Here is a 27,148-nt window from a genome sequence, read left to right as displayed (position 1 = left end):
ACTGACGTAGGAAGCCTTAGGGCCTCTGTGGTATCACAATTGACACAGGTTGTCGCGAGCCGCACGAACACCTCCGGGTACAGCCATGCGCACCTGTCCGTGGCCCTCAACGCCTCCACCACCTCTTTCGCGACGTTGAAGTCATAGAAGTTGAACTCCTAGGCGACTTGTAGCGGGAGACCGTCATTTTTTATGACGTCGAGGAGGTTGTCGTCCTCATCGCATATGCTGAGCTCAAGCTGCAAGGCGGGGAGTTCGTCGATGTTGGCCTTGATGAGCTCGTAGCTACGCGTGGTCAGGGAGAGCGCATCACCCGCGAGCACGCCGTGGACGGTGCATAGGTACTTGGTGTCGATGGCAATGTATCTCCACTTCGCTCGATGACGAGGCGTCCGCTCAGCCGCCGATAGCAGCTGGGCATCCTACCGGTGACCTCGCAGGCAAGATGCAGCAGAGTAAGGGCCCGCATCCCAGTGAAAGATTGGGGAGGAAAGTGGATTTAGAAAAAGTGTGTTGGGTCCCCTTCATTTGAGGGATTGAAGGGGGTTTTTGAGAGGTTGAGAAAAAAATGTAGGGAAATAGGATTTAGAAATGGGAACTGCTAGAGCTATTGCTTTTTCATCCCATTCGTTTTAGTAAAAGGAGATTGTTTTTCTTAATCTGGTGGAGACGCTCTAAGAAAATAAAGTTTATTTTCAACCTTTGTGTCATGTACATAATTATAAAAGCGGATGGCATTTCGATTATTTTCTAGTGTGTGTGTGTGTGCTGCAAACAGTGCAACCATGTTTAAAGTTTCAATGATGAACACAAGAATCTACTTGGTTGTGGTTGGTAGAGAAGAGATATGGTTTCTATCTTCTTACCTCAGATCTCAGCATAGCCATCGGCACCAATCTAGCGATGTATGCGTTGATGCCATTGTTCCGCCTATTCAATGAGATGATGTGGCCGCCGTCGACCGCGTCACCTTCGAGAGGGAGGTCACTTTCCCTCATTGTCGTGCCTCTCCAAGCGGTGCCGCCTAGGTTGTCCATGTCCAGATTGGTCTAGTTCACGTCGTGTTGTTTCTTGGAGACATCTAGCTCTGACGTCCACCTTCTCTGGCCCGCCCTCAGATCGTCCATTCAGGTTAGGTCTACTTGACTGCTCATCGTTCATCTTCTCATACGTGGGGCTCCAACCAAGTCTCACTTAACTGACGCTGGAAGCCTTAGCGCCTCCGCGTTATCGCAATTGACATAGGTTGTCACGAGCGGCATGAACACCTCCGGGTACAGCCGTGCGCAGCCGTTCGTGGCCCTTGGCACCTTTGCCTCCTCTTCTGTGACGTTAGAGTCAGAGAAGTTGAACTCCCAGGCGAGTTGCAGGGGGCGACTGTCGTTGTTGATGATGGTGTGGAGGTTGCTGTCCTCATCACATATGGTGAGCTCGAGTTATAGGGTGAAGAGCTCGTCGACATTGGCCATGACGAGCGCGTAGTTGCACACGGCCGGAAGAGCGCAGCCCCCTTGGGCACGCCGTGGCCGGTGCCTAGGTACTTGGTGTCGATGGCCATGTAGCTCTGCTACGCTCGATGACGAGGCGTCCGCTTAGCCACCGGTAGCGACTGTGGATCCTGCCAGCGACCTCGCATGCATGATGCAGCAGAGTAGGGGCCCGCATGCCATAGAAAGATGGGGGGAGAAAAGTGGATTGAGAAAAAAAGACCATTGGATCCCCTTCATTTGAAGGATTGAAGGAGGATTTTGAGAGGTTGATAAAAAATATAAGGAAAGATGATTGAGAAAGGGGATATGTTCAAGTTGTTTTTTCAAACCCAATCCTTTTAGTGAAAAGGGATTGTTTTTCTCAATCCAGTGGAGATGCTCTAAGAAAATAAAATTTATTTTAACCTTTGTGTGATGTATACAATTATGAAAGCGGATGACATTTCGAGTATTTTCAAGTGTGTGTGCTGCACACAGTGCCACCATTTTCAAAGTTTCGATGAGGAACACAAGGAAGTACTCGGTGGTGGGTTGGGGAGAAGAGGCATGGTTTCTTTGTACTTACCTCAGATCAACGCCAATCTGGCGACGTCAGCGTCCATGCCGTCGTTTCGTCTGTTCAACGAGCTGATGTGGCCGCCATCGACCGCATGCACCTTCGAGAAGTCATGGTCCTTTGCTGCCTTTTCCAGGTGCCACCGCTAAGCTGTGCATCAGTCTGTTCGGGAGGCCGTAAACAATCGTGGATTATTTACTGCTGGCTAGTTTGATGTGAAAGAAAAATACTGTTCCCGACTGAAAATTTACGATCATTTACGAGCAAGCGAACATGCATGTCCAGATCGGGTCTTATCGTTTCTTTGAGACATACAGCGCCGCGTCTGGCCCGCCCTGAGATCGTCTATTCTTGTCAGGCCCACTTGACTGCTCATCGTCTGGATTTTGGAAAGTGTGAAGGACCCTTGTTTTGGGACCGAGTATTTCCATTTCACACGGGTACAACATGTTTTTTTTTCGGATCACATGTTCCACACTTAAGCCAACTTGTCACGCAGTCGCTTTGACTGGCAGTAGCAGACGCCTCCACTCCCCGTCCCTGCGCCGACCCCCAGCTCTTCAAACTCTCTAAAAGAAAAAAAAGTCTACTTAACTCCCCTTTTATTATACTAGGTCTACTTCACTCTCTAACTATGAAATCGTCTGTTTTACCCCTAAACTATTTAAAACTGTCTATTTTACCCTTTTGGCGGTTTTTCAGAGGCGGTTTTGCAAACTCGCTGTTACCGTACTAGAAACGGCTCTGAAAACCCGTCCAGAGATAAAACAGACGGTTTTAGATAATTCAGGGTAAAACAGACGGTTTTATAGTGAGGAGTGAAGTAGACCAAGTATAATAGGTGGGGGTTAAGTAGATTTTTTTTTTCCCCTCAAAAACCCCAAAGCCCCGCGACCCCAAGATACCAAAGCCAGCAGAAGAAGGGATGCAGCAGCCGATGCCCATGCAGCCGCAGGCGCCGGCGATGACCCCGGCCGCCGGAATCACCACGGAGCAGATCCAAAAGGTGCCTCCTTTCGCCCTCACTTTCCCCCCCTCGCAGTTCTGATAGGGTTCGCATCCCTGCTTCGTGTGGGGTTTTCTTGGGGCGCCATTTCGGTCAAAGATTGGATCATCTAGCCGGCTCCAATCTGATGCATTTCATCCGTATGCGCTGGGATCGATTACTGGTGGATCGGATTAGTGGAGTAGTAAAGATGCTAGGTGTTTCTTTCTAGATTTCTTGGTGGATTTGACCAGCGTCCCTTGAAGCTGGTGTAGCGAGTTCTTTTGATCTGTTGGATATTTGGTATAATGTTATGATCCTGCTGTTAGACATGAATCCTTTTTTTTTTTAAAACTGTCAGACATGAATCCTGATGCTTGGTTGATAATATATTTGTCTTCTTATGGTGGCGGTGCACCAAAGATTTTACCACACAAAGAATATGGCCATTCGTGTTCTGTTATAATAGGAGCACAACATTTCAATGTATCATTTTTTTGGTAATGGGACTTGAGTCCTTTCTTGTAGCATGGCCTTATATCACATTGCTTCGAACAGAAGGAAGCTGATGCTTTCCATATGTGCTCTGTGGTGTTGATCTCACGCTGACACTCTCTTAACTTCGTAACCTGCAAATCCTTCTCTGTGTGTACATTCCCTTCTCTTGATGGCATAATTTCTTTGGTGTTGTGATGGAAGATGTCATGGCTCATATGGAGAATCAGTGGCAGCTTTTATTTACAGGCTTAGCAGAAGTTTAACAAGCACCACAGAGACATGAGTTTATGATTGACATACCTTCCAAGTTCTACCTGTAACTAGCAGTAGTAAATTTTGTACTAAGTTCTGGGAATGCCTCGATATGTTTTCATTGGAAATCTAGTGTTATCTTTCTTATTTTCAATCTTCATCTTGTTGTTCAGTTTAAAAGGAAAAGTGACAGCTTTTTTAATTTGTTTTTTGGTCTCATCTATTAATTTCCTGCTCATTGTCTGTTTTTTTTCTTTGTATTTTGTACTTAAGTTGTCTAGTAGCTAATTTTAATTTTGTTAATTGTAGACTGCCAAATGTAATGCTTACAAATAGGTGCTGAAGAATGTTCATCTTTGTTGTACTTGCATAATTCCAAATTATTGTAGCCAAGTTGGTTCTTTCTAGAAAAACATAGAGCGAAATATGGGCCTGATCTGTTTCAAACATAGCAATGGCCTCATGTTTATGTAGCCCACTGGACCAAACATTTGCAGTTCAAGAATATAGTTCCACACAGACTCTAACTGATGTTTAATACTTTACATCTAACACTAACTATGCTTGTATTGTTCTTTATATGCTCATTCAATTGATTTATAAATATCTTGTGATAATCTAGAGTTTTCATGTATTCTCACAGAACTACCTTGTCTTTATATTGCAATTTTACGACTTACTATCAATGTTTTATTCATTTTATATGGCACAATTGGCCCTTGTATTCCAGTTTAATCAGTTTTGTGTATGATCTGTTGCACATTTGTAACTTTCCTGATTGATCCTGTTTTTTTTTTCTGCAGTATCTGGATGAGAATAAGCAGCTTATTTTGGCTATTTTGGAAAATCAGAACCTAGGAAAATTGGCAGAATGTGCTCAGTATGTATTTGGTTAAACCTTTCTCTTTTGTTTTTCTATTTGATATGACCATTTAATGAGCTAAATTTTGAGGCTTCCTGTTTGGTGGCTCATCCTTGCATTAATTGAATATATGTTTTAAACATGTCTTCATTTTGTTGTTAGCTTTCCTTGATCTTTAGTTAATTCCAAACATCTCTTGTTACTAACTTGTCATCTAATAATGAGGTAGCAATAGCATGTGTTATGACTTTGTTGTGTCATGTAAATATGTAACAGAGAATGAGCTACTAGAAGCTGAAAACTGTAGCGACATCTTTGATATTTGGCCCTTATATTTCTTATTTAGAATGGATTTGCTTGATACTCTTGCTGGTTACTGTTTTTCCTAGCCAAAAACTTGCTTTGCAGGACAACCTTGTTCGACTCAAATTTTCTTGCGAATGTGGGCATACAACAAATCTATTTTGCTGCACAGACAAGTTTTGCTTTCTCACATTGTTCCATCTGTGAAAAGCTCCTCTGCCTAATTGATGATCTGCTGAATGAATATCAGATTGACTCCTTTCCAGATCAAGCTACTTGAGGCATGAGTCAGACCCCTCATATTTGGAATAAAGTTGCCCTCTCTTCACCCCAATCGCCTAAGACAGGTGGCGCATATTGAATTATGGCTATCAACCAGTGTTTTAAAGGCGTCGCCTAGGCGTCCAGGCGTACCCAGCTCGCCTTGGAAAACAGTGGCGCCTTGTCGCCTAGGCGTCCAGGCGTACCCAGCACTCGCTTGGACGCCTAGCCGCCTTTAAAACACTGCTATCAACCACTTTTGGTCAATGACGTCCCATCTGGCTATAGTGTCTGCCTGGAGTTGACTAGGTCTAGAGCGAGATACTGGGGAGGAGGAAGGGAGTTGACATAGCAAACCAGCCAAACACCATAACCTTTCCTTGCCTTGATTAGCTAGGATGGGTAATTCTGGCTTGCTAGCCTCATTTGACAACTCCTATATCCACCCTTATCGATGAAAAGCAGGGTCACTTACTGTCTATGATTCCAAATAGAAAAGAAACATAGTGTACACCTTGGTGTAAACAATGTTGTAGATATAGCCACGCGATGGCGATATGGATGTCTCTATTCTGTGTTGCCCATGGCCTCAAGGGAAGGATGCTACCATGACTCCTCCTCTCCCCTCACCATTCCCACTCCCCTTGAACATCTCCACCTAAGCTGCCCAAACTTCCCCCCATTACCTATGTTGAGGGAATGAGGGTGAAAAGGGGAGATATTGATAGGACTAGTTTACTGCCTGTGCTAATGCTACGGTATCAACCAAAATACTATATACATTATGTTGTTTCAAAAAAATACTATATATGTCGTACTGCATATGAGCCCAACATATAAATGATTTTGCAACCATTTTTTCCCCTCAAACAACACAAGTCATTTCATTAAGAAAAGAATTTTACAACTATATGACATCAAGGTCTCAACCTGTTCTAAGGGGGTGTTTGTTTCCCACCCCAAATTATGTAATCCAGCTTATAATCTATAAACTGAAACAAACATGTACATATTATGACTCTACAACCCAGGCATAGAAGCAGCCCCAATCTATCACAGAAAGCATCAAAGAGTCTACATTGATCAAGTAAAGTAAAGCAAAAAAAAGGCAGAGGGAATGGGGATAAAGAATGAGGTAGGATTTGTACAGCATACCAGATATACCACACTTCAGAAATAGGAAAGAAGTCCTTCAGTTTGCCCATAACCTGCATACACAGGAACGAGGGAGCCACAGGCAGCAATTTAGCACCATTGTGGCTGCGCCGAACCACTGGACACCACGCAGTGCCTATTGATCCTGGACCAACCACGCATAGCACTACAACAACAACATAGCCTTTCAGTCCCAAGCAAGTTGGGGTAGGCCAACCACGCATAGCACTAAAAAAAAAAAGAGAAAATAGCAATCAGACAACAAGGAAAATCGAACCCCAATTTAAAGGGCCAGCACCACGTTGCCGTACCTCTGGCCAGGGCGATGGAACGGCCAGGTAGTGCACAAAAACCTCCTTCTGTGCCAAGTCCACAAAATTAAACATCTTATTTCCAATGAATCTGGCAGTGCGTGGTTGGTCCTGGATCAACAGGCAGTGCGTGGTTCAGCAGGCTGCAAGCAACCAACGAAACATTGAATCATCCCAGCGAGACAAATGAGCCGGAGGAAAATTCCGAATCACCTGGAAAGCAAAGCAACTCACCTTCTCGATCTCGTTCCGGATCTGCAGGAGCTTGTCGAAGGAGAGAAGCAGGCCACGGTCGATGGGATGTCCCCAGTCCTCGTCGGCGCCGGCGGCCCTTGGTCTGTTACCCTTCTCTCCGGTGCCAGTGGCCGTCAGACTCTTGCCCTTCTCAGTACCAACCAAATCAGGATGCGCTGCGAGGCGGGCGTGGTGGTGGGCACAGGCCTAGTTGCTGCGGCGCAGGAGGTGAGCAGGAGGCCGGCGCCCGGCGACCTGCGGCCTTGGCGCCCTGGTGGCCAGTGGCTGGGGTTCAGGTGTCGGCTAGGTCAGCCTGAGTGTTAGTAGTATATATAGGTGATGATGGTATGGGCTGGACCTTGAATGCTATTGGGCTTCAGCCCAAGTTGCCATTTCTACCAACTATCAACTAGAAAGGCCTGACTAGTCGTGACTATAGTTAATTATTTGCTAACTGATTGATTTACTAGGCAATATAATCGAATCGATGCACCTAATCCTTCTCCAGGGACCAACTTATTGATTTACCTTTGGTTAAACATGATTAGTCGAGCGATTTGAAAACACTAACTTATGCAAATAAATAAGAAATGTGAACTCAATATAATAAATTTTAGCACCACCATGTATCTCCTATAACATAGCTTCTTTCATTGATAAAACAAACAGTTACTAGTGTTAATCTTGGTATGCTTTGTCTAAAAGATTGGTTGTTACCTATAGCCGAGTCTAGTTTTGTCCAGTGCACCAATGTGGTTGAAAGAAACTACCATATATGCAAATAAACACGTAAATATGTTTTGAAAGAAACTACCATAAATGCAAATAAACACGTAAGATAAAGAAAGGAACTTGTATGCTGGCAAAAGGAAGGCTAATGTTGAATACTATTAGATATGGCCTTAACGAATTATATTTTGCATATTTGACTAATATTTTTTTTCACAAACTCCATATGATGCAAACCTGACAAGAATGTCTTTAACCTTTCTTGGTATTACTTTTCTGAGAGAAATCTATTGAATGCTTCATCTAAATATTAGAATGCAAAGTCTTCGGTGTATTCTGTAGTCATTCATAGTATGAGTTATTGACAGAACATGTGTTATGGAGTATTACTATGTGATACAGTTAGGCACTCAGCATGCAGTCCATATCACATCTAGATGGGTTACCACACAACAATGTTATTGTTGTACTAGTGCCATCTTAATGGCATTTCACTATGCAAAGTGACAAGGAATGCACTGGGACCGTAAAAATATTGTTCAACTGGCTTCTTACCAGCAGTGCTCTTTTATACTTAGGTTCTCTATGGCCGTGGGCTGATGTTGTACTTAACAATGTGGTGTGCTTGTCAATATTTCCTTTTTCTTGATTGGTGGTTACTAGAGCTGTGGTTTAGACTTAGGGCTCGTTCATTTTAGCGGATTCCTGCCCAGGAATAGTTCCTGCTCATTCACGGTTATATAAATTAAACTATCATTCCTGGCCGGAATCATTCCAGTGCACTATTTCCCCACAACCGAACGGCGCCTTACTGAGAGTCGTCTCATTTCTCAATGATGTAGGATACAAAAAACTGACTAAAAAAAAGACCATGTTTCTGTCAAGCCGGTATGCCCAGCAGATCTGTCTGTACAAAAAAGCCAGGCCAAGCCTTTGGCCTGAAGCACTAAAAACATCTCACATATTTGCTGAGCATACGCAAAGCTGCTGTTAAGAACCATTATATCTGCAGCTAATGTACCCTATTTGGGATTATGAGATTTCAATCAATGATGTCTACTTGTTGGCAATTAACATGAAAATATTCAGCTCATAAAATCACCCTTCTAAAATGAAGTCACACGAGGACATTACAATAGAATAAATGCAAAATCTGCTAGCCCTGATCAGCAGGTTTTCCTTGGCATACATGCTTTAATAAACATCCATTCAGCATATGCAATCGTGCCAGCAAAATAGCAATACACGCAGTGTGCTATAAGCTATAACTAAGATACAAAATGCCATGGTAAGTTGTCACCTAGGTGTTGCAGCGTAACCTGGTCGCCAGAGGCAAGGCGTCGCCCTGTCGCCTGACTATGTAAATTAATTGAGAAGTTTTTCCTGACGCAAAGCTCTTTCTTGTTAATAGTATATTTTTCTTCCATGAAACTTTCAGGTATCAATCACAACTTCAGAAGAACCTCTTGTATCTCGCTGCAATCGCAGATGCCCAACCACAGACTGCTGTAAGCCGCCCTCAGGTTTGTCATTTCTAGACCTAGCTGTGCACATATCCTTTCTACTCTATGCCCTCATGTTATTTCTGCAAACAGATGGCGCCGCCTGGTGCATTGCCTGGAGTAGGGCAGTACATGTCACAGGTGCCTATTTTCCCACCGAGGACACCTCTAACACCCCAGCAGATGCAGGAGCAGCAACTTCAGCAGCAGCAGGCTCAGTTGCTAAATTTCAGTGGCCAAATGGTTGCTAGACCTGGCAGTGGTCAACGGCATGCCTCAGTCCATTCAAGTTCAACAAGCTCAGCCACCACCAGCAGTGAACAAACAGGATGCTGGTGGGGTCGCCTCGGAGCCCTCGGGCACTGAGAGCCACAGGAGCACTGGTGGTGATAATGATGGTGGAAGCGACTAGGCCAAAAAGTCCCGATAATTTACGAGCTAGCATTTTAGGTCGCAAAAGATGCATGTATACTACCGATGATGAAGAGAGGATCGTTCCTGTGCCCTTCAATGATAAGTGGTCATGATCTTCGCATGGATGATGATCAGTAGCTGTCACGTTTTACCTTTGTTGTCAGTCTGTAGAACAGACTTAGATTATTGTGACTTTTATTTGCTTGCTCTTTCCATACTGTACTTTTGTAGGCTCGAAGCCATATGCTAGTTTATGGTTTCAGGAGCTGGATTCAGTTACGAGTTGTGATGGCAAAACTTTCAACTCTTCACGTAGCTGGATTCATTATGTTAGAGCTGAATGTCATATGAAGTCCTATAGCTTCCAAGAACTTAGCTACCATGCTTTTCCTTTTATTATATGCATTCTACTTGTGTCATGAAAATTTTTATTTCGCTGAACTTGGGCCTGCTTATCTAACAGCAAATCAACTAGGAAGCCTGCACAACCTTTAGGGCCCTAGAATATACTACCAGGCTTATAGTGAACTCCGTTGATTCAAATCTTTTGAATGTTCTGATGATCACCATTTCTTCTGAATGTCGTGCTAATACAATGGGGCAGAACTGGTGGTGGAAACCTTGACATGTTTATGGGAAGGATGAGAAAGCCATGTGCCAAGTTACTGAAATTGCTTTGAAAAATCATGCCATGTTGACATGTACTCATTGAATAGCTCTTTTTTTTAATGATCAATAACAACAGAAGGGAGGTGCGAATGAAACTGCTGCCTCAGGGAATTTCCTTATTAAGATTTCCCTTTTGCCTAGTACAAAAACAAGCTGAGGATGGTGTGGTGCTTTTGACTTTATGAGGTGTGAGTGATGCAACTTGAGCTTCATTGATTCCTAATTCTTGGGGTCCCTACTTCTCAATAAAAGTCAACTATTGTTTTCCGTGCTTTCAGGAACTTCCAACTAGTCACTTCTCGCTTTTGATCTCTTCCGTTTCCCAAGTCGGGTAACCCGCTTTGTTTTCCTGTTTCCTTTTACGAAACCTTCATCACTACTTCTCCTTCACTGAAACATGCTTAAAATGAGTTTAAACTCAGGTTTAAACAATCAAATGTACAATCTATCTTCTTATCCCGGCTCGAGGTAAGGAGCCAATGGAGTTTGAGGTCAGGTGTTATGCTAGATTGACTCAATAAGAGAGAGAAGGATTGTATAGATGATATATGTGGCTTCTATCTATCAATTGCCCTAGACAAGGGTTTATGTTAGACGAAGCGGTTGGATTGAGTGAATAAAGACAAAGTATCAAGAATTGTTGTTCTTCCACTGCTACAAGCTTCCAATCGGATAAAAAGATAGGAGTAGGGATGACCTTCCACGCAGATGATCCGTTGCCTTGATTCATTAGTCTGATACCTTTGTGGGGGTAGAACTGGACCCCGGATTGGATGGATGGATCGGCTATAGGTTTTGGATTATAGTAAAATTGCCTTATTAAAAAAAAGAGCTACTCCCTACCCGCCATCAGGGGCTTGACCATAATGATGTGATAACTTTGATATATTATTATGATACTATGCTTTCATTGTCGGACTTGTTGTAAGTCGTCTCCTGATGTAAATAGTGGTGGCTAGAAATGTGTTGCGGTATTGGCATTGGATTAACTAACTGAGTTTTGAAGTAGGTGCATGCAAAATGTTAGATGACTAGTTGCATTCCATCACATGGTGAAGATTATAACAATAGTTCAGTCCAAACACACACAGAGACACATTATGCAATGCCTCTTGGACAACTATCATCTTTGGATGCTGCACTAGTTGCAACCTCCACTCCCTAGTCCCTCCAAAAGATTTCACCACTCTGAATGGCGGAACAGCCAAAGTCAATCTCCGATTACCCATCCTCAAGCACACCTCAACCAGCTCACACCTTCAAAACAACACGCAACCCACCAAAATGAATGACGAATAGACCACAAACCAACGAGAAGAAGCGGCAAACCTCATAAATATTAGGGTCAAACGAGGTGGCAGGGTCACATGAGTAATTTCCCCAACTTTTGCTACGCCAGAAACTGTCTTGCACGTCGGAATCTCGCCGGGGAAGGACTGCTCAGTGTGCATAGAAGGGCTAGCGCCCGACGTCCGGGCACAGGACGTGTATGGATGCAGCTCCCATGGGATGCCCCCGCATCACATCCCGCGCCCCACGCCCGCCTACATCGCACGCCAGCGTCCAAAACCATGCTCCCGCACCCATCCCGCGCCCGCACGGGGAAAACCTGTGGGTCCCAAGTCAGTAGCCCCGCCTACGGATGCGCGCTGCGGAAGCGTCTACCGGCCTCAGGTGCTCCAGCAGCAGCACCAGGTGGCTACGACGGGCCGCTGTCCGCCAACCACCAATGCTCATTGCAACATGTGCAATACTTGTTCTACTTTTGAAACATACAGATGAAACATTTGCAACGTACGTCTGAAACATATGAAACACTTGAAACATGCGTGTATAACTATAGCAACATATGCAACATTAAGATCCATTTTTGCAACAACCATATGAAACAATTGCAACATAAGTCTAAAACATATGAAACATTTGAAAACATACACTTGAAACATACGTGTATAGCCATATCAACATATGCAACATCTAGATAAAACACTTGAAATACATGTCTGAAACACCTAAAACACTTGAAAATATACGCTTGCAACATGCATATATTGTCATTGCAACATATGCAACATCTCAGATATACTTTTGCAACATCCAGATAAAACACTTGAAACATAAATCTAAAAAGTTTGAAACATTTCAAACACGGCGTTGTCGGTATCCATGGCCTATCTGGTGGGGAACTACGGTAGTCGGCAAGCCCGAGTCAGGGGGACGTCGCTCCACGCTCTCTCCCCGTTGGCATGGCCCATTGCTCCTCCTACGATTCTCAGCACTTTCTCGCGGCCTAGGCTCACGCCCGTCGGCGTGGCCCCACTGTTACAAAGCAGCTGCTCGCTTGGCCATAGTCAAACAGCATCATCCGCTCGCTGGGGTTGGGCGCGGCGCGGCCGGCGATGGGATGCGGCATGGTGGGGGGAAGGGCACGGTGCGGCAGGAGATGGGCGCATGGTGGGTGAAAGGGGCGGGTGGATGAGCAGCCACGCCGTAGTGGGCGGATACCAAATTTTTTATTTTTCAGACCTTTTTTTGAAAAATATTCACAAATAGACCCCTGGTGGTTTGATTTTCGTTTATGGACCCTGACCTTGGCGCTATGGCTTTTGGCGCCGAGGAAACACATCTCGACGCCTTGGCCAATGGCGTCAAGGTCTTAGCGAGGCGTTGGACGTGGCGGTGACCTGGCGCCGACGTGGACAAGGCCTTGGCGCCGTAGATCTTGGCGTTTGAAATGAAACAAGTATAATTGTTCTGAGGAACATGCAACGACACCATTGCGGTTTAGCTGGTTAGGATGCGCGCGACTTAGCTCAAAGGCCTAGGTTCAAACCCCAGTGCTGAATCTTTATTTGCTACATTTTTATAAGTAATAGAACAAGAAAAATTATTTAGAGAAACATGCTTGGTAAGACACCTTATGAGTTGCTCAATGGAAAGAAGCCGGATGTCTCCTTCTTTAGGGTATTTGGTTGCAAATGCTACATCTAGAAAAAGCGGCAACACCTAGGGAAGTTTCAAAGATATTATGATATTGATTTTCTTGTTGGTTACTCATCAAAGTCCAAAGCATATAGAGTATTTAATCATGCCACTAGCTTGGTTGAAGAAACATATGATGTGGAATTTGATGAATCTAACGGCTTTCAAGGAGCACATGAGAATCTTGATGATGTAGGTGATGAACCATTGAGGGAGGCTATGAAAGTAAACATTAATGCATAACAATGTATCACACATAAAACTCCAAATGTAATAGATAAGATAATAGATAAAGCTTCCCCTAGATATGACGCTCCCCCTAAGTCTACCATACTCGATCCCTCTCCCCCTTTGGTGTCAAACACCAAAACCTAAGGGTCGATCGGTGGGGCTACAGCGGACGAGTCAGGCAATGAGGCGTGGTGAGCGATCTAGAACTGTGTGCCATCATCATTTAATCTTAAGCTCTGAGCAGTCTGACCCTCTGTGGCTGGAAGTGACGTTGAAGCGGTCTGGGTCGGATCAGGGACTGGTGCGGCCTGTGACTCTGTAGGTATGACTGTAGCAGGCGACTCTGATGTTGCAACTGAGGAAGGGAGCGTCTCTATAGTCCCAGTGATAGGAGCAACTGTGGAAGGACCAGGGACATGTAGATATGGCGGAGTAGGCTACCCTGTTAACTCACTGAAGGTAGCACCAAGGCTCCTAGAGACTAGGGTATCTGGCACAAGCAGCGAGGAAGTCTGAGCCAGTGTGAAGCCTGTCTATAGAGGTGTGAACTATGGGGCTAGCACTGGCGAGGCAAACCACTAGGACACCTACTCTATAGGTGAAGGAAACTATGCTACTGGCTGTCCCTGACTCTAAAGTCCACTGGGCTATAAAGCTAGAGTCATAGAAGTGGTGGCAGGTTGGCCAATCTAGAGTGAAGGCTGTGGTGGTGGCGCCCTAATGGCAGTAACAACATGCTACATGAACCCGAGTAACTGCTGCTGCATGAGAAGCTGCTGCTGCTACTGGATAGCCTGCTGCTGATGCTGGAACTCGTCCTGTCTGGCATGTACCTGTGCTAGTGCAGCAGCTGTCTTCTGGGCCTGGCGAGCCTGATCCTGCCTCATCCGCTCAAGTATAGCAAGTAAAGCGGGGTCAGTCTGCGGTGTAGGTGGAGCTAAACTAGAGCCACTGGCCTCACCATCATGTCATCGAGGAGGCATACGAGGGATATCCGGATAATCATCATCTATGCTATCACTAGGGTCACTCTCGACCATACCCTCCTGCTGAGCATCAAGCTCCTCCGTCTCTGTAGCTACAATACCCCTGATAGTCTCATCCTGCTGGGCTGTAGACTCTGGCACCTCTAGGTGATGGCTCGGCTAGCTAGGTGTCCTCACTGTACTGTGGCGAAGCATCTGAGTCAAGTTATATGCAAGGAACTCTATAGTAGCACCATTGTACTCTGCCAGCATCTCTAGAGGCCTCACTATGACTGCCCTGTGAATTAGAAAAGTAATCCAGTGAGCATAGGGCAACTATCGATGACCCCTGAACCCCTCAGCAAGAGTATCCTCCATCTCTAATAGAATGAGATCCCAAATATCAAACATAGTCTGCTGTATCAGAGAGTTTAGTAGCCATAACTAAATGCGAGTCAAGCCCTCACGATATCCCATCCTCGAGAGTAGGGTCCTCCTCATGATAGCATCGAGCAGTCTAGCTGTAGGAGTGAGGTCTCTGGGTGTCCTACTCGACCCCTCGCCAAAAGCCTCTGTGAAGCACTGGCGGACCAGATCTATAGGAGGCACAAGACCACCGTGAGGGCATCTGGGAGGCTCTGTCTGACCATAGCACACCTCATGTAGCCGGATGGGCTACTCCTAAAGCCTGGGTATCTCTCTGACTCTGAAGCTCATCAGCCTGTAGTCTCGGCCTCTAAAAGCAAAGTGAATAAACCTATGCTGTGGGTCAATCCAAAGTGTAGCATAGAACTCACAGACCCATGATGGTACATATCCGCCTGTCCACCCAAGTAGGTCTATCAACCCTGGCAAGTAAGATAGGTGAGGGCGGATCTGCTCTCCTACTGCTGCAACAATGGCCTCGATGGAGCAAACTCTGTGAGATCTGAAAGCTACTCCACTGTTAAGATATGCATTATAAAAATCCTCTTGCGGTGGTGTGTAGAAGTCCTCTAAAGCACGCTCATCCCTCCTAGGCGAAAACCAGTCCTCAAACTGAACGAACCTGAGCTGTTGAACCTACTTGGCCATGGCGGCCCTCAAATCCAGATGAGTCACTAGAGGCAGATCCTGTGGTCTAGGTGGCGGATGAGAACCCCTCCGCTGCGTCTCTGGCCTCGGTGTCACCTGGGTACGGGTATGACTAGAGCGGCGAAGCTGTGGTGCCTGCTCAGTCTCCTCTGCTGGCTCTCCCACCTGAGCTTGCTCTGTCTGTGCTGGTGAAAGCTGATCTGCAATTTGGACTCCACTCCTAGCACCTCCTCTCTCTGCACGCTCTACGGCGGCTGCAACTATGGCTGCTCTTGCTGTATCAGCATCTGCATACTTCCGCTTCTTGGATGTAGTCTTCTTGGTCGCCTTGCCATTGAACTACATAAGTGTGATCATGATATTAACATGATAGTGATATTTATGTGATATGTGACATGTGTGCTCTCTATTTTGATCTTTATATATGTCATATCACTTGGATTATGCTCTTTTGCTTTGCTTCCGCGTTTTAACTCCAATGCAAATGAGCTTTATTTATTGTACTCGTGCTTATTTTATATCTATTGAGTACATCATGATGGCTTGGGTCATATAAGCTTGCCTAACTCTTTTGTTCTTATTATCAAAAGCTTATATGAACCAAGCATGTTGAAAACCTCATCTCTTTTACATACTCGAGGTGGTATTGTTATCAATCACTAAAAAGGGGGAGATTGAAAGCATCTAGGCCCCTAGTTGGGTTTTGGTGATTAATGACAATACGAGATTACTGTGACTAACGTGTGTTTTGTAGATGCAATTAAGTTAGGTCATGGTAATGACAATCGATTGGGCAATCATGGTTGTCATGCCCCTACGATGGAAATTGTTTCGGTTTTCAAAGGATGGACGGCAAGGTTAAGGATGGACTAGTTCTAAGTGTTGTTTAGTGTTGAAGAGACACTTAGAGTAGTTTAGGACTTTGTTTTTCCTTTGGCTGTACTATTAAGGGGGGTATGGACGGGTAGCTTGACCTAGGTGAGTCTAGTGGGTTAGGTGTGGTGCACACTTGTCAAATCTAGCACTAGGTATCTCCTAAATAGCTCTTAGATCAATTGAAACAAACTTTATTCACATATGATTGTGAGTTGGAAGTGAATGAAGGGTCAAATGTTGACCGGACGCTGGTTCTAGTGTGACCGGACGCTGGCACAGAGTCCAGTCAGTTCATTTGATCAAGGAGAAGTCGTCTGGTGCGACCGGACGCTAAGAGGTGAGTGACTGGACGTTGGGCGCCAGCGTTCGGTCAACTCGAGTAAGGTTCTAGAGATCAGTTTTCGTGATCAGACGCATCCGGTCAGTGCTAACCGGACGCTAGTCAGTGTCTGGTCACAACTTAAACGGCTTAGTGTTGGGTGAACTGACCGGAGCATCCAATCACCTTGACCGGAGCGTCCAGTCACCCTGCAGTGGCACATAACGGTTCATTTTGAACAAGGGTGTATAAATACTTCCTCTATTCATATGAGGGATCACTTTTGCTCATTCCAATATTTGAGAAACATCCTTGAGAGTGCCAAGAAGAGCAAGGTCCTAGTGAGGAGATTGAGATTTGAGAATCCAAGAGAGAGACCTCATTAGTGAAAGCAAGAGTAGCAAAGTGTGCATCCACCCTTCTCATTAGGTTTGTTTTGGTCAAGTGAGAGTTCATGTTTGTTACTCTTGGTGATCGCCATCACCTAGACAACTTGGTGGTGATTGGGAGCTTAGTGATCAGCCAGCGGAGCTTATGGATGACCAAACTCAAGTTGTGAGCGGTTGTGGGTGATTCACCGCGACGGAGTGTCGAAGAATCAACCCATAGAGAGCACTTGATCCTTGTGTGGATCAAGGGGGAGCTACACCCTTGTGCGGGTGCTCCAACGAGGACTAGTGGGGAGTGGCGACTCTCCGATATCTTGGCAAAACATCACCGCGTTCCTTCTCCTCTCTTTACTTTGAGCACTTACTTTTGAAAAACCCCCAGACAATTCTACCTGAATCGCCCGGGGGCTCGGGGGCTACACCCGCCGTCAAGACAAAAATCCCCAGACGATTCTGCCCGAATCGCTCGGGAGCTCGGGGGCTACACCCGCGGGTGCGCTCGCGCACACCCACCGTCAAGACAAAAATCCCCTAGACGATTCTACCCGAATCGCCTAGGGGCTCGGGGGCTCCTATCGGGTTCATAAACCCAGGGTCCCTCATGGACCGGCTTTCCAACAAAGACTCGTCCCAACGGACAACGTTGCGAGCAACGCGCAACTCATGGGCTAGCCCAAATACCTAGACGACAGGCCAGAAGGACGATCCAATCTCCGACCAGAAGGCCTGGCCGAGGGGGAACGGCGCCCGCTTCCGACTCCGTCCCGCCTCTCCGACCGGAGCGCTTACTTCGGTCTCCAGCCCGCCTTCAGACGACCTCTCCGACCAGAAGGCCTAGCCAAAGCACTACTTTCGACTCTGACCCATGTCTCTGACTGGGGATGCACCAAACCCCTACTCACTGCTCTTCTACAGCTGGCGCATTCAAAGCCGACTAGGACTAATCGACCGGGGACGCTCGCTCGGTAAGGACCAGGGAACGGACGAAGAAAGTAAGGAAGGGCGCACAAGTCAAACCGCAATACCAGGGACCATACCATGTGCACCTACCAGGCAGTACCCGGCGACCCTCCTGGCACGACAGAACTCAAGCAGTGTTGTAGGCGTCGATATTTTCCCCTACAGTGTTGTGGGCACCATTAACTCTCATACTAGATAAAAACGGTAAGGCTCCCCCACATACCTCTGGGCATCGACAGTGTTGTAGACGTCGGCATTCACCGTACCAAGAGAACATGGTAAAACCCCTCGCATGCCTCAAGATATCAACAGTGTGGCAGGCGCGACGTCTGCCATATCTAAAGAAGACAACACAACCTCCCACGTACATCTGACATTCAACAATATTGTGGGCGCCTACCATCATCCTGTACCCACCGGCGTGGGCAACAAGACTTAGTAGCATACATACTCTCTTCCTCTCACTTATAAGGCCATCCCCTTCATCTATAAAAGGGGATGCGCTTTCTCCCAACAGGCAGATTCAATCAGATCGATCAAGTTCACATAGCACATAGCAGAGCTCCCATCACTCTCGGCCTCTCTGACCAGAGTCTGACCGGACCTCTAGTACACACCATCTTTCTCCTTCTCGTTTGTAACCCCACTGTAAACTTCGAGCACCTGGACTCAAGAATAAAGTCACCGACCGACTCAAACTCAATGTAGGACACGTTGCCTAAACCAGTATAAACCCTGTGTCATTGAGTGCTAGGCCACCTCCGATCACAACGTACGGTAAAACTACAAATATTTACGTGTTGGTCACTTTCTGCACTGGCACAACTCAACTTGATCAAGGTACGTAATATTTCAAAATCAAATAAAAAATAAATTAAATATACAGTGTACGGTGGAACAATAGAACAATAATATATAGTGTGCGGTGAAACCCATGACGCTAATAATAAATGAATAATATTTCTTGTTGTAATTGCTTATAAAAATAAAAATTTAACAAAAAATATTTGTTGCATGAGTTCGAGCCCAGGTCTACAGGCTGAGACCCGTGCGTCCAAACCAACTGGTCCACAATGGGATCATTGCATGTTCCTCGAAATAATTTTTCTTGTTCTATTGCTTATAAAAATGTAGCAAAAAAGATTTAGCGTTGGAATTCGAACCTAAGCCTTTGAGCTAAGTCGCACACGTTCTAACCAGTTGAACCGCAATGTCATTGTTGCATGTTCCTCGGAACAATTATACTTGTTTCATTTCAAACGCCAAGATCTATAGGTTAACAGCTCGGCGCCAAGATCTATGGCGCCGATGCCTTGTCCACGTCGGCGCCAGGTTACCGCCACGTCTGACGCCTTGCCAAGACCTCAGCACCATTGGCCATGGCGTCGAGACGTGTTTCCTCGGCTCCAAAAGCTATGGCACCGAGGTCAGGGTCCATAAACGAAAATCAAACCACCAGGGATCTATTTGTGAATATTTTTCAAAAAAAAGGACTGAAAAATAAAAAATTCAGGGACAGATAAGCGGATGAGCAGGGTGGGGATTTTGTTTTTGTTTTTGAGAGACATGGGGCTGGTCCTACGCAGATCTAGGAGCCGGGTTATCTTAACTATTCCACATGTCTTCTATGTGCATGTAGCAGAATTTCTCATGTTAAGCCTTAAAACTAGTATAGCACGGTACGGAAAGAAGAAAATAATAAAGACATTGAGATACAAAATGCAAATCCAGCATCCATCGCATCGCAGCATCCATTTACCTCCGGTACCCAGCATCTTCCCGTTTTGATCCCCTTGCCATCTCATCATCCAACGGTGCATATTCAATCAACGCCCCCTCCCACTCCTATCCGCCATTAAATACCTCACATCATCCCCTTCCTCTCCCCGTCCCACTTACAAAACCCATCCAGACAGAGCCGACAAGTGTCCAAGGCAACACGGCAGATAAGATTTTGATGTTGTTCACTGCATACCAACATGTAAATATGATGATTCCGCATCTAAATCACATATACTACATGCATGCTATGTACTCTCGTCTCGATCGATCACATTAATATTCCGCACATATTGCCCATGTTTTCTGCTTGGCTTGGATCAAGCAAGGCCTGGTATGGTGACGGGGTGCAGCAGCATGAGTTCGTTCCCATGATGAGCACAGCCACAGTGAGACGGACAAGATCCAAATAGATAGCCATTTGGACCGTCCGACGCGGCACAGCATGGGCTCGACCAAGTCATGACCCACTGTCACCAGGCCAGGCACAGCATGTCACTGGGCTATGCCGAGCCAAGCACCATGCCTAGGCACGGCATGCCGTGCCGTTTTCCGGGTTGTACTGGCCTGAAAAGCATGCCCAATTAGCAGGTCGGAGCAGCCCGGAGCCCGCTGTTAGCTAACCCCTCATTCAATTTTCTCATTTCAATGTGGATACAATACAACACAAGTTTACAATAGAATAAGTGAATAACTGATCATACAACAGTAAGACAGAATAACATTATTCCATACAACACTCGAATTCGAAAATATATTTCAAAGTTCCAGTCTTCCAGATCAATAAAAATGAAGCCAAGATATGAAAACACCAATGGATTAACAAAATGAAGACAAGATATAAGAAAAGCCAATATTATTGAGCTGTTTGTGCAATGTTGTTTCATTAAAAACCTTTCTAGGTAAAATTCACACCTCATGAGAAGCCCTAAAAAGGAAAAAAAAAAGTACAGCTAGCTCATTCAAAGTTTGATATTTCAATGTCTTAGACTCTTAGTCTTACAAACCATAGTACCAAACTCTCACTCTCACAAGATGACTCTTGTAAGAATCCATCTACCATGAAGTTTCTTGAGGCTCTAGGTATTGCCAGCCGCATACCATCAAGTTCAGGCTTCGCGATCACTTGGCATGCAGATCTGAATACAGTTCCAGCAAGTCAGATTAGAGCGATGAAACTATGGCAACCCACCTCTAATAATACTTTGGGTGGGGTCCACATGAATTTCTTAATGGTTGTGATTCATCTAATGCATTATTTTGTTGTATATGTATGAATTTACAAAAGCATTCTAAGCCATCTGTACACAACGACCAAATTACAGCCTGTTCGTTTCGGCTGAATTGACTTATAAGCCATGGCTGAAAGTACCGCTGGCTGGTTTGGTGTGAGAGAAAAACACTGTTCAAGCCGTAGATTATAAGCCAGATACGAGCGAATAAGCCGAAACGAACAGGCTGTTAGTTATTTCTTATAGAACTAGTTGGAGTTGTCATAGTTTCGATTTTTCATGAACATACTTATTATGCCGATTGCCTAGGTGCCACTATAACAGCCATGTTCATGCAGACTACAAACTGGTTTTGGAAACTTTCAAGACTAGTATTAAAAAAACTGGATTTTTGGCCTGTTTGCTGGTTGATTTCTGGACTGGTTTGGGCTGGCTGGTGCTGGTTTGTTGTGAGAGAAAAATACTGTTGGCTGCCTGGTTTGGGCTGGCTGAAACCAACCAGCGAACAGGCCACCATTTCTGTTACAAAAAAGGTCAACACCCATAGTCATCAAATTTAGAACAGATTCTGACGATTACTCCCAGAAACTCAAATAATGAAATGTTTGTCTCCGTTACACATAGATAGCAAAATTCAGGAGACAATATAATAAGAGTACTAAGTTACTCTGTTAGAAGGATTTTGACTTACGTTTCGGTGAGTCCACATGCAAGGTCAAGAATATCATTTTCTTCATATGTTGGATCTTCTAACTTGTTATAATAATAGTTTACATCCTGGATAAATTTAAGAATTCTAGTTAGCAGTGGAACTTAAATATCGATGACGACAACAACAATAAAGCCCCAAAACAATTAGGGCAGGTTAGATGGCTAGAGATGAAACCCAACATGAGCCACTAGCTAAAAGGAAAAAAAATGTATAAAATAAAAAAAGCATTACTAAAAGTATATTATTACAAATTTGAAAAAGTATATTGCGAGCATACTGCATACCATTACTTTTACATGACAAGTAGAACACGCAAGTGAACCCTCACATGCTCCTGCAGAAGCCAGAATAGCAGGGAAGGTTACCATTAACTACAGCTGAAAATCAGTTCATAGAACATTAAGAGGACTGATTAAGATACCTAATCTATTGATGAAGAATGATAAAACCATAGAGCTAGTCGATTGAACATGAGAACATAAAAAGGCCCGATTAAGATACCTAATGTATTTTGATAAAAAATTGTAAAACCATGGAGCCAGGTGATTGAACATGACTAGTTTGTTTTTTTATATAAAAAGGATCCATATTCTTATCACCAAGCAGGAACTGACTACAGAACCATAGACGCAATAACCACACTGGAAGGGAATTGCACATTTCCATGAAAATATGCACCTTCAAGCTCTATGTCGTTTTCATGAGCAGCTTCTAACATGGACATTCCAACTGGAACACAGATCGTCTTTTCTGAGCCATCCACATAAACAAATGTTACAGAGATTCTGTGTGCAGTACAAAGAAAAATGAGCTCATCAATCATCAGAGGACTGCCTCTAGCCCCCTACCCAAAATAATTGTTGACAGGTAAACACAACATTCAGTAAATTGGTCAGGCTATTGTTTACTAGCATCTATTCCTCTAGACGTGTAAGGAGCAGCTCCTTGAATGGAGAGACAAAGAATAACAAAAGAATTCCATGTTAGATGCATCTCGATTAAGCTATTACTTGGTTCCAAGATACAAAGACAACTAGGGAGTTCAAATTTCGTGATATATAAGAGGATGAAACAAGAGACAAATGCAGTTACTTATATTTTGCCTGACTGCTTTCATCCTGCTCACCACTTGTTGCAGTTGACAAAAGTACATTTCGCTAAAAAAATATAAACAAAAAATTAATACAAAAAAACTTGAGAGAGAAATCATCACTCCTGCAGTACAAAGGCTTTGTTTGCAGTCTCTAAAAAAAAGCTAACTTACTGAGGAAAAAGAATGCAATTTTCTTTTGCAACAACCATTACGGAATGGGGAATGTATAGATAGATTTATCGAATAAAAAACAAATTATGAAAATAATATATATAGTCCAAATCAATGTCGATTGATTAAGCGAATCAATAACTAGTGATATCTTTAATATTAGCAGGAAAGAAGGGTAGCACATGTTCATCTAAATAAATTCTTCACTACCAATCTTTAATTCTTACCAACGATAATACAGTAGGAGTTACCACTGGGGTCGAATGCCGGTTAACATAACCATACAAAATGCCTCGACGGCTTCGCAAGTTTCCTGCCCGACAAAGTAGCAACAATCAACAATAGGTAAGGAGGCACCAAGCATTCAGTGTACAACATTAGCAATACATAAACTCAGGAGAATCTCAAAGCCAAAATGCAAGAAACATTAGTATCAACTGCAAGATTAACATTCCGCAGAATCATAGGGCTGGTCGAAGTTAATTAGCAAAATTTCATCACAACTAATGAGCAAAAAGCCAATAACGAGTAGTCCACCTATAATAGAGGGAAATGAACTAAGGCCCCCTTTGGATTGGAATTGAAATCTATTCTAACAATCACAATTTAGACACAATTCAATTAAGTTAATATGGCCAAATGTAGAATATGTTTGTATACTGTTGTTAGTTAAACGGGTGGGGGTGAGATACTTTTCTACTGCAGTTTTGTAGGGTAGCGAGCCAAAGAGCATAGAAACATAGCATGAGAATCTATGGAATTAATTTCTCTCTTATCTCATGATTTTTTTTGAGAACATGCGCCGGGGCGCAAGCTTTTCATAAGAGGACAACCCCTGAATTTAATTTAAAACAACCTTATTTTCAAACTTTGGAACGCCAAATTCTAAGCCAAAAAACCTAAGCCTTGTTTGCTTGGTCGAACCGTTTCAACGAAATAACAATGTTTTTCTCTCACAACAAATCAATATCAACATCAACATCAGCCGTGGCCCTAAGAGGAAAGTAGAGATTTTTTTAAGCAACAAGAGGAAAAGTAGAGATGCCAATGTAACGCCCTAGCCCGGGAAGATGGCTAAGATCCACTCTACACGTTGAATGGACCACACCTGCTAATTAACTCTTTTGCGTTTTTATCATCGCTTCACGCAAAATGTTCGAACCGAAGTTTATTCTCTCCCAAACTCAGGCTTTTAAGTTGGTTCAGCGCCTCCTCGGGTTCCAATGGGGGACTAAAGTCCCGTAGCTACATTGTTTCGCTGCTACAGTAACCGGCACCTAGAGCTACAATACTCAGTCATTCGATCTAGCCTATCAGACCGACCTAACTTAGACCCATTTAGCAGGGTCTAACAGCCAACCAGCTCTCGTGTGGGCACTAGACTTGCGCAGGAGCCGTGCCCCGAGCCGGGAGATCCACGGGAACATCGCGGCAGCTGACCCTGCTCCCTCTGATTCCTAGAACAGCTCACAAGATAACGAATCAGCGCAACCACCGCCGCGTGCTGGACGAGCAATCAGCAGGGCTCAGCTAGCCGCCCGGCGTCACAAAACGAGGTGAACTCAAGGTGAAGCTGGGAGACTGAACCGTCCGGAAGTAGCGGGAACCAGCTGCCTGACCTCTCCACGACGGCGGGAAGGACGGGGAAGGCGACGAGTTGGGGTGCGGGCGTCGGGAATCATATTCACTGGCCACTGCTGCCCGCGCTTCGCTGCGGGTGATGTGCTTGGTATAGGAAAATTTTTGAGAAATATGGCTCATATGTCTAATATGTTTTCTCATCGTGTTGGTACGAAGGTTGGTCTCAATATTGTAAACGAACATAGAGGTTAGTTGTCATTACATGGTGCCTATTCTAGGCCAGCAAATCAATGACATGTTAGTGGAAATAAGTATTTGATAGAGTTGGGCTCAAGCAACTAACACACCTAGATTTAAAGCACAACATTGGGTAGGATTACATTATAGGTGGAAATAGCAAAAACTACAACAAAGTACTTCTCCTAACGCGAGGGTTCACAAAAAAGTGAATTAGGATCCACTCCCCTTAGGCAAAACTACAACACGTATCCAACAACTACGGACGACAACAACTGGCAAGAGTACAATACAGGAGGACAGCGACGAAAAGCACTACTACTACGGGTACAGCATCTCAAGGCAACTAATCTACCTTGGAACCACGCATCTTTATTCCTGTGCTCGGTGGATTCTTCTACGGCCCTGGCTATGGATCTGCATCTTCTCGTGGCAATGGCTGAGTGAGAGGAACCAAGGGTTCTGCTTCTAACACTTCCGAAGGTGGAGGTGCTGGCGGTTCTAGCATCACCGGTTCTCCTTCCTTCAGATGGGTGGATAGGGATCCCCTCCAAGATCGGGGCATCCTGCCTTTCATCAACCAGCGTCCTCCGCTTGGCCCTAGTGAACAGATAGGCCTCACCCAGCTGATGAACATGCCGATCTTCGGCCTCCTTTAGAGCTTCTGACATGGCGGTCTCCCGGCTCTCAGCAGCTGCAGCACTGGTATGCGCTTCGGCAAGCTGCACCTGGAGCATCCGAGTGAAGATCTCGGCTTCTTCGCGCGCCGGAGGCACGCCCTCAGCTCCAAGGCTTGTCGGTCATACTGCTCATCCAGAGCAAGCAGGTACGTGGTCAAGTGCACCAAGGTAGGACTATCTTCTTGCGCATCCCATCCTTGCAAAGCCTCCATGCGAGCCCTCCATGCCCGTCGATTCCTATCCAAGGGTGGAAAGAACCTCATGGGGGTACGGGCAATGGGCTCTTCATAGAGCTGGCAAAGGTATCGCAAGGCTTTGCGGGCCACAACCTGGTAGGTGTCGGTGAAGCTAAACCCGGTTGCGGTCACACTCCAGGCTTTCGGTGATGTCGGGGAACTCTTCACTCTTCCAATGTAGACGGTAACCTCACACCGATCGGTGCCATGCTTCTCATACTCACGGCCCTCATACTCGGGACGATCTTTGACTCTGAGCTTTTGTAGGGTGGCATGCAGGATTCTAGGAAAACCCTCAACGTTCAGGCAGTAACTACTAACCCAGGCTCCTGCCATTTTCTGGCGGTGGCTACAAAGAAGGGCTGAGCAAAAAGCTTGCTCAAAGGGAAAACCTAAGCGAGCTAAAGCGCGCCGAGTGGTGGTACCAATGGCTAAGCCAGGCTCTGCTTATAAAGGCGGAGCGGTCTGTGGTCCTGGCGCGGTTCACTTAGAACTGATGAAGATCACTACTTTTCGTCTTTGTCCTACAAGCATGTGTACTGCTTTTGTTTTCCCTTTCCATTTTAGCTTTAGTCAGTGCTTCCGTGGAGGCTTCCAATTGTTCAGTGTCCATAGCTAACAGACCTAGAGATTGCTGAATTCTATATACATCCAATTTTCATGGGCGCATGCATCTTATGTCTTATCATAGTCGTATCCATCCTGGCTACTAAACATCTCTGCTTATTAAACATGTCAATAGTACTTTGGTTCTTTACTTAGCAAATTGTGTTCTTGGTATGGGTAAAGGACATTGAAGTGTTAGTATTTTTGTGGGGATGGGTGCTAGTTGGCCTGAAGCCACCGCTGGTTTAAAGGCGTGCATGCATGCACTGCTGCTGTCCGTTGGCCCACTTTTGACGTATTCTCATAGAGAAAGGACAAGCCATTAAATTTTACCTTCTCACAAGGAGACAAGAACGGGTACAGCTGGGGCACCGGCCATGCATGCAAAGCAAGCAAGGCCCCACAGCATGCAGTACGCGTACTCGCATGCGTGCCGACCACCATGCTAATTAGACACCGGCCATACAGGCACACCGTCCGTCTATTAGATGCATGGATGCATATGTAAGTACAAATGTTCCTGCATGATCGGTGGATTGTTTTTATCTGATGGTAAAGAGGAGAGGCATTAAATGTGTCCACCTGCCCGACTTGTTTTTATGTGATGGTAGCATGGAGGGAAGACATTAAATGCGTCTACCTGCTTTTGACCCACCATGCGTAGGCAAAGATGTCCAGTGCTTTTAAATTTACTAAGTGAATTTCTAGATACCTTAGGAAATGGCCTCGGACACTGCTCATCTCGTGCGCGCAAAAATCTTGTCGCTTTCCTTTTATTGGTCTCCGCGCTAGACTCAATGGTGG

The 27,148-nt window shown here is 45.0% G+C and overlaps 1 protein-coding gene and 1 pseudogene across 1 annotated transcript; one reads left to right on the top strand and one right to left on the bottom strand.

Annotated features, from left to right (window-relative positions):
• The first annotated feature begins 2,921 nt into the window (after nt 1-2,921).
• Nucleotides 2,922-9,956, top strand: LOC136504400 (GRF1-interacting factor 2-like; annotated as a pseudogene).
• A 10,756-nt stretch (nt 9,957-20,712) lies between these two features.
• On the bottom strand, nt 20,713-24,431 carry LOC136503440 (uncharacterized). Its single transcript, XM_066498522.1, has 8 exons — nt 24,365-24,431; nt 23,256-23,317; nt 22,833-22,897; nt 22,419-22,525; nt 22,025-22,074; nt 21,720-21,805; nt 20,812-20,935; nt 20,713-20,724 (listed from the first exon to the last, which is right to left on the bottom strand). The coding sequence occupies exons 1-8, from the start codon at nt 24,429-24,431 to the stop codon at nt 20,713-20,715; spliced, it is 573 nt and encodes a 190-aa protein (XP_066354619.1).
• Nucleotides 24,432-27,148: the final 2,717 nt, after the last annotated feature.

The sequence above is a fragment of the Miscanthus floridulus genome, chromosome 14 (assembly GCF_019320115.1).
Source record: "Miscanthus floridulus cultivar M001 chromosome 14, ASM1932011v1, whole genome shotgun sequence".
Lineage (NCBI taxonomy): Eukaryota > Viridiplantae > Streptophyta > Magnoliopsida > Poales > Poaceae > Miscanthus > Miscanthus floridulus.
Note: the sequence above shows the minus strand (reverse complement) of the source record. Positions and strands in the feature narration are given on the sequence as shown.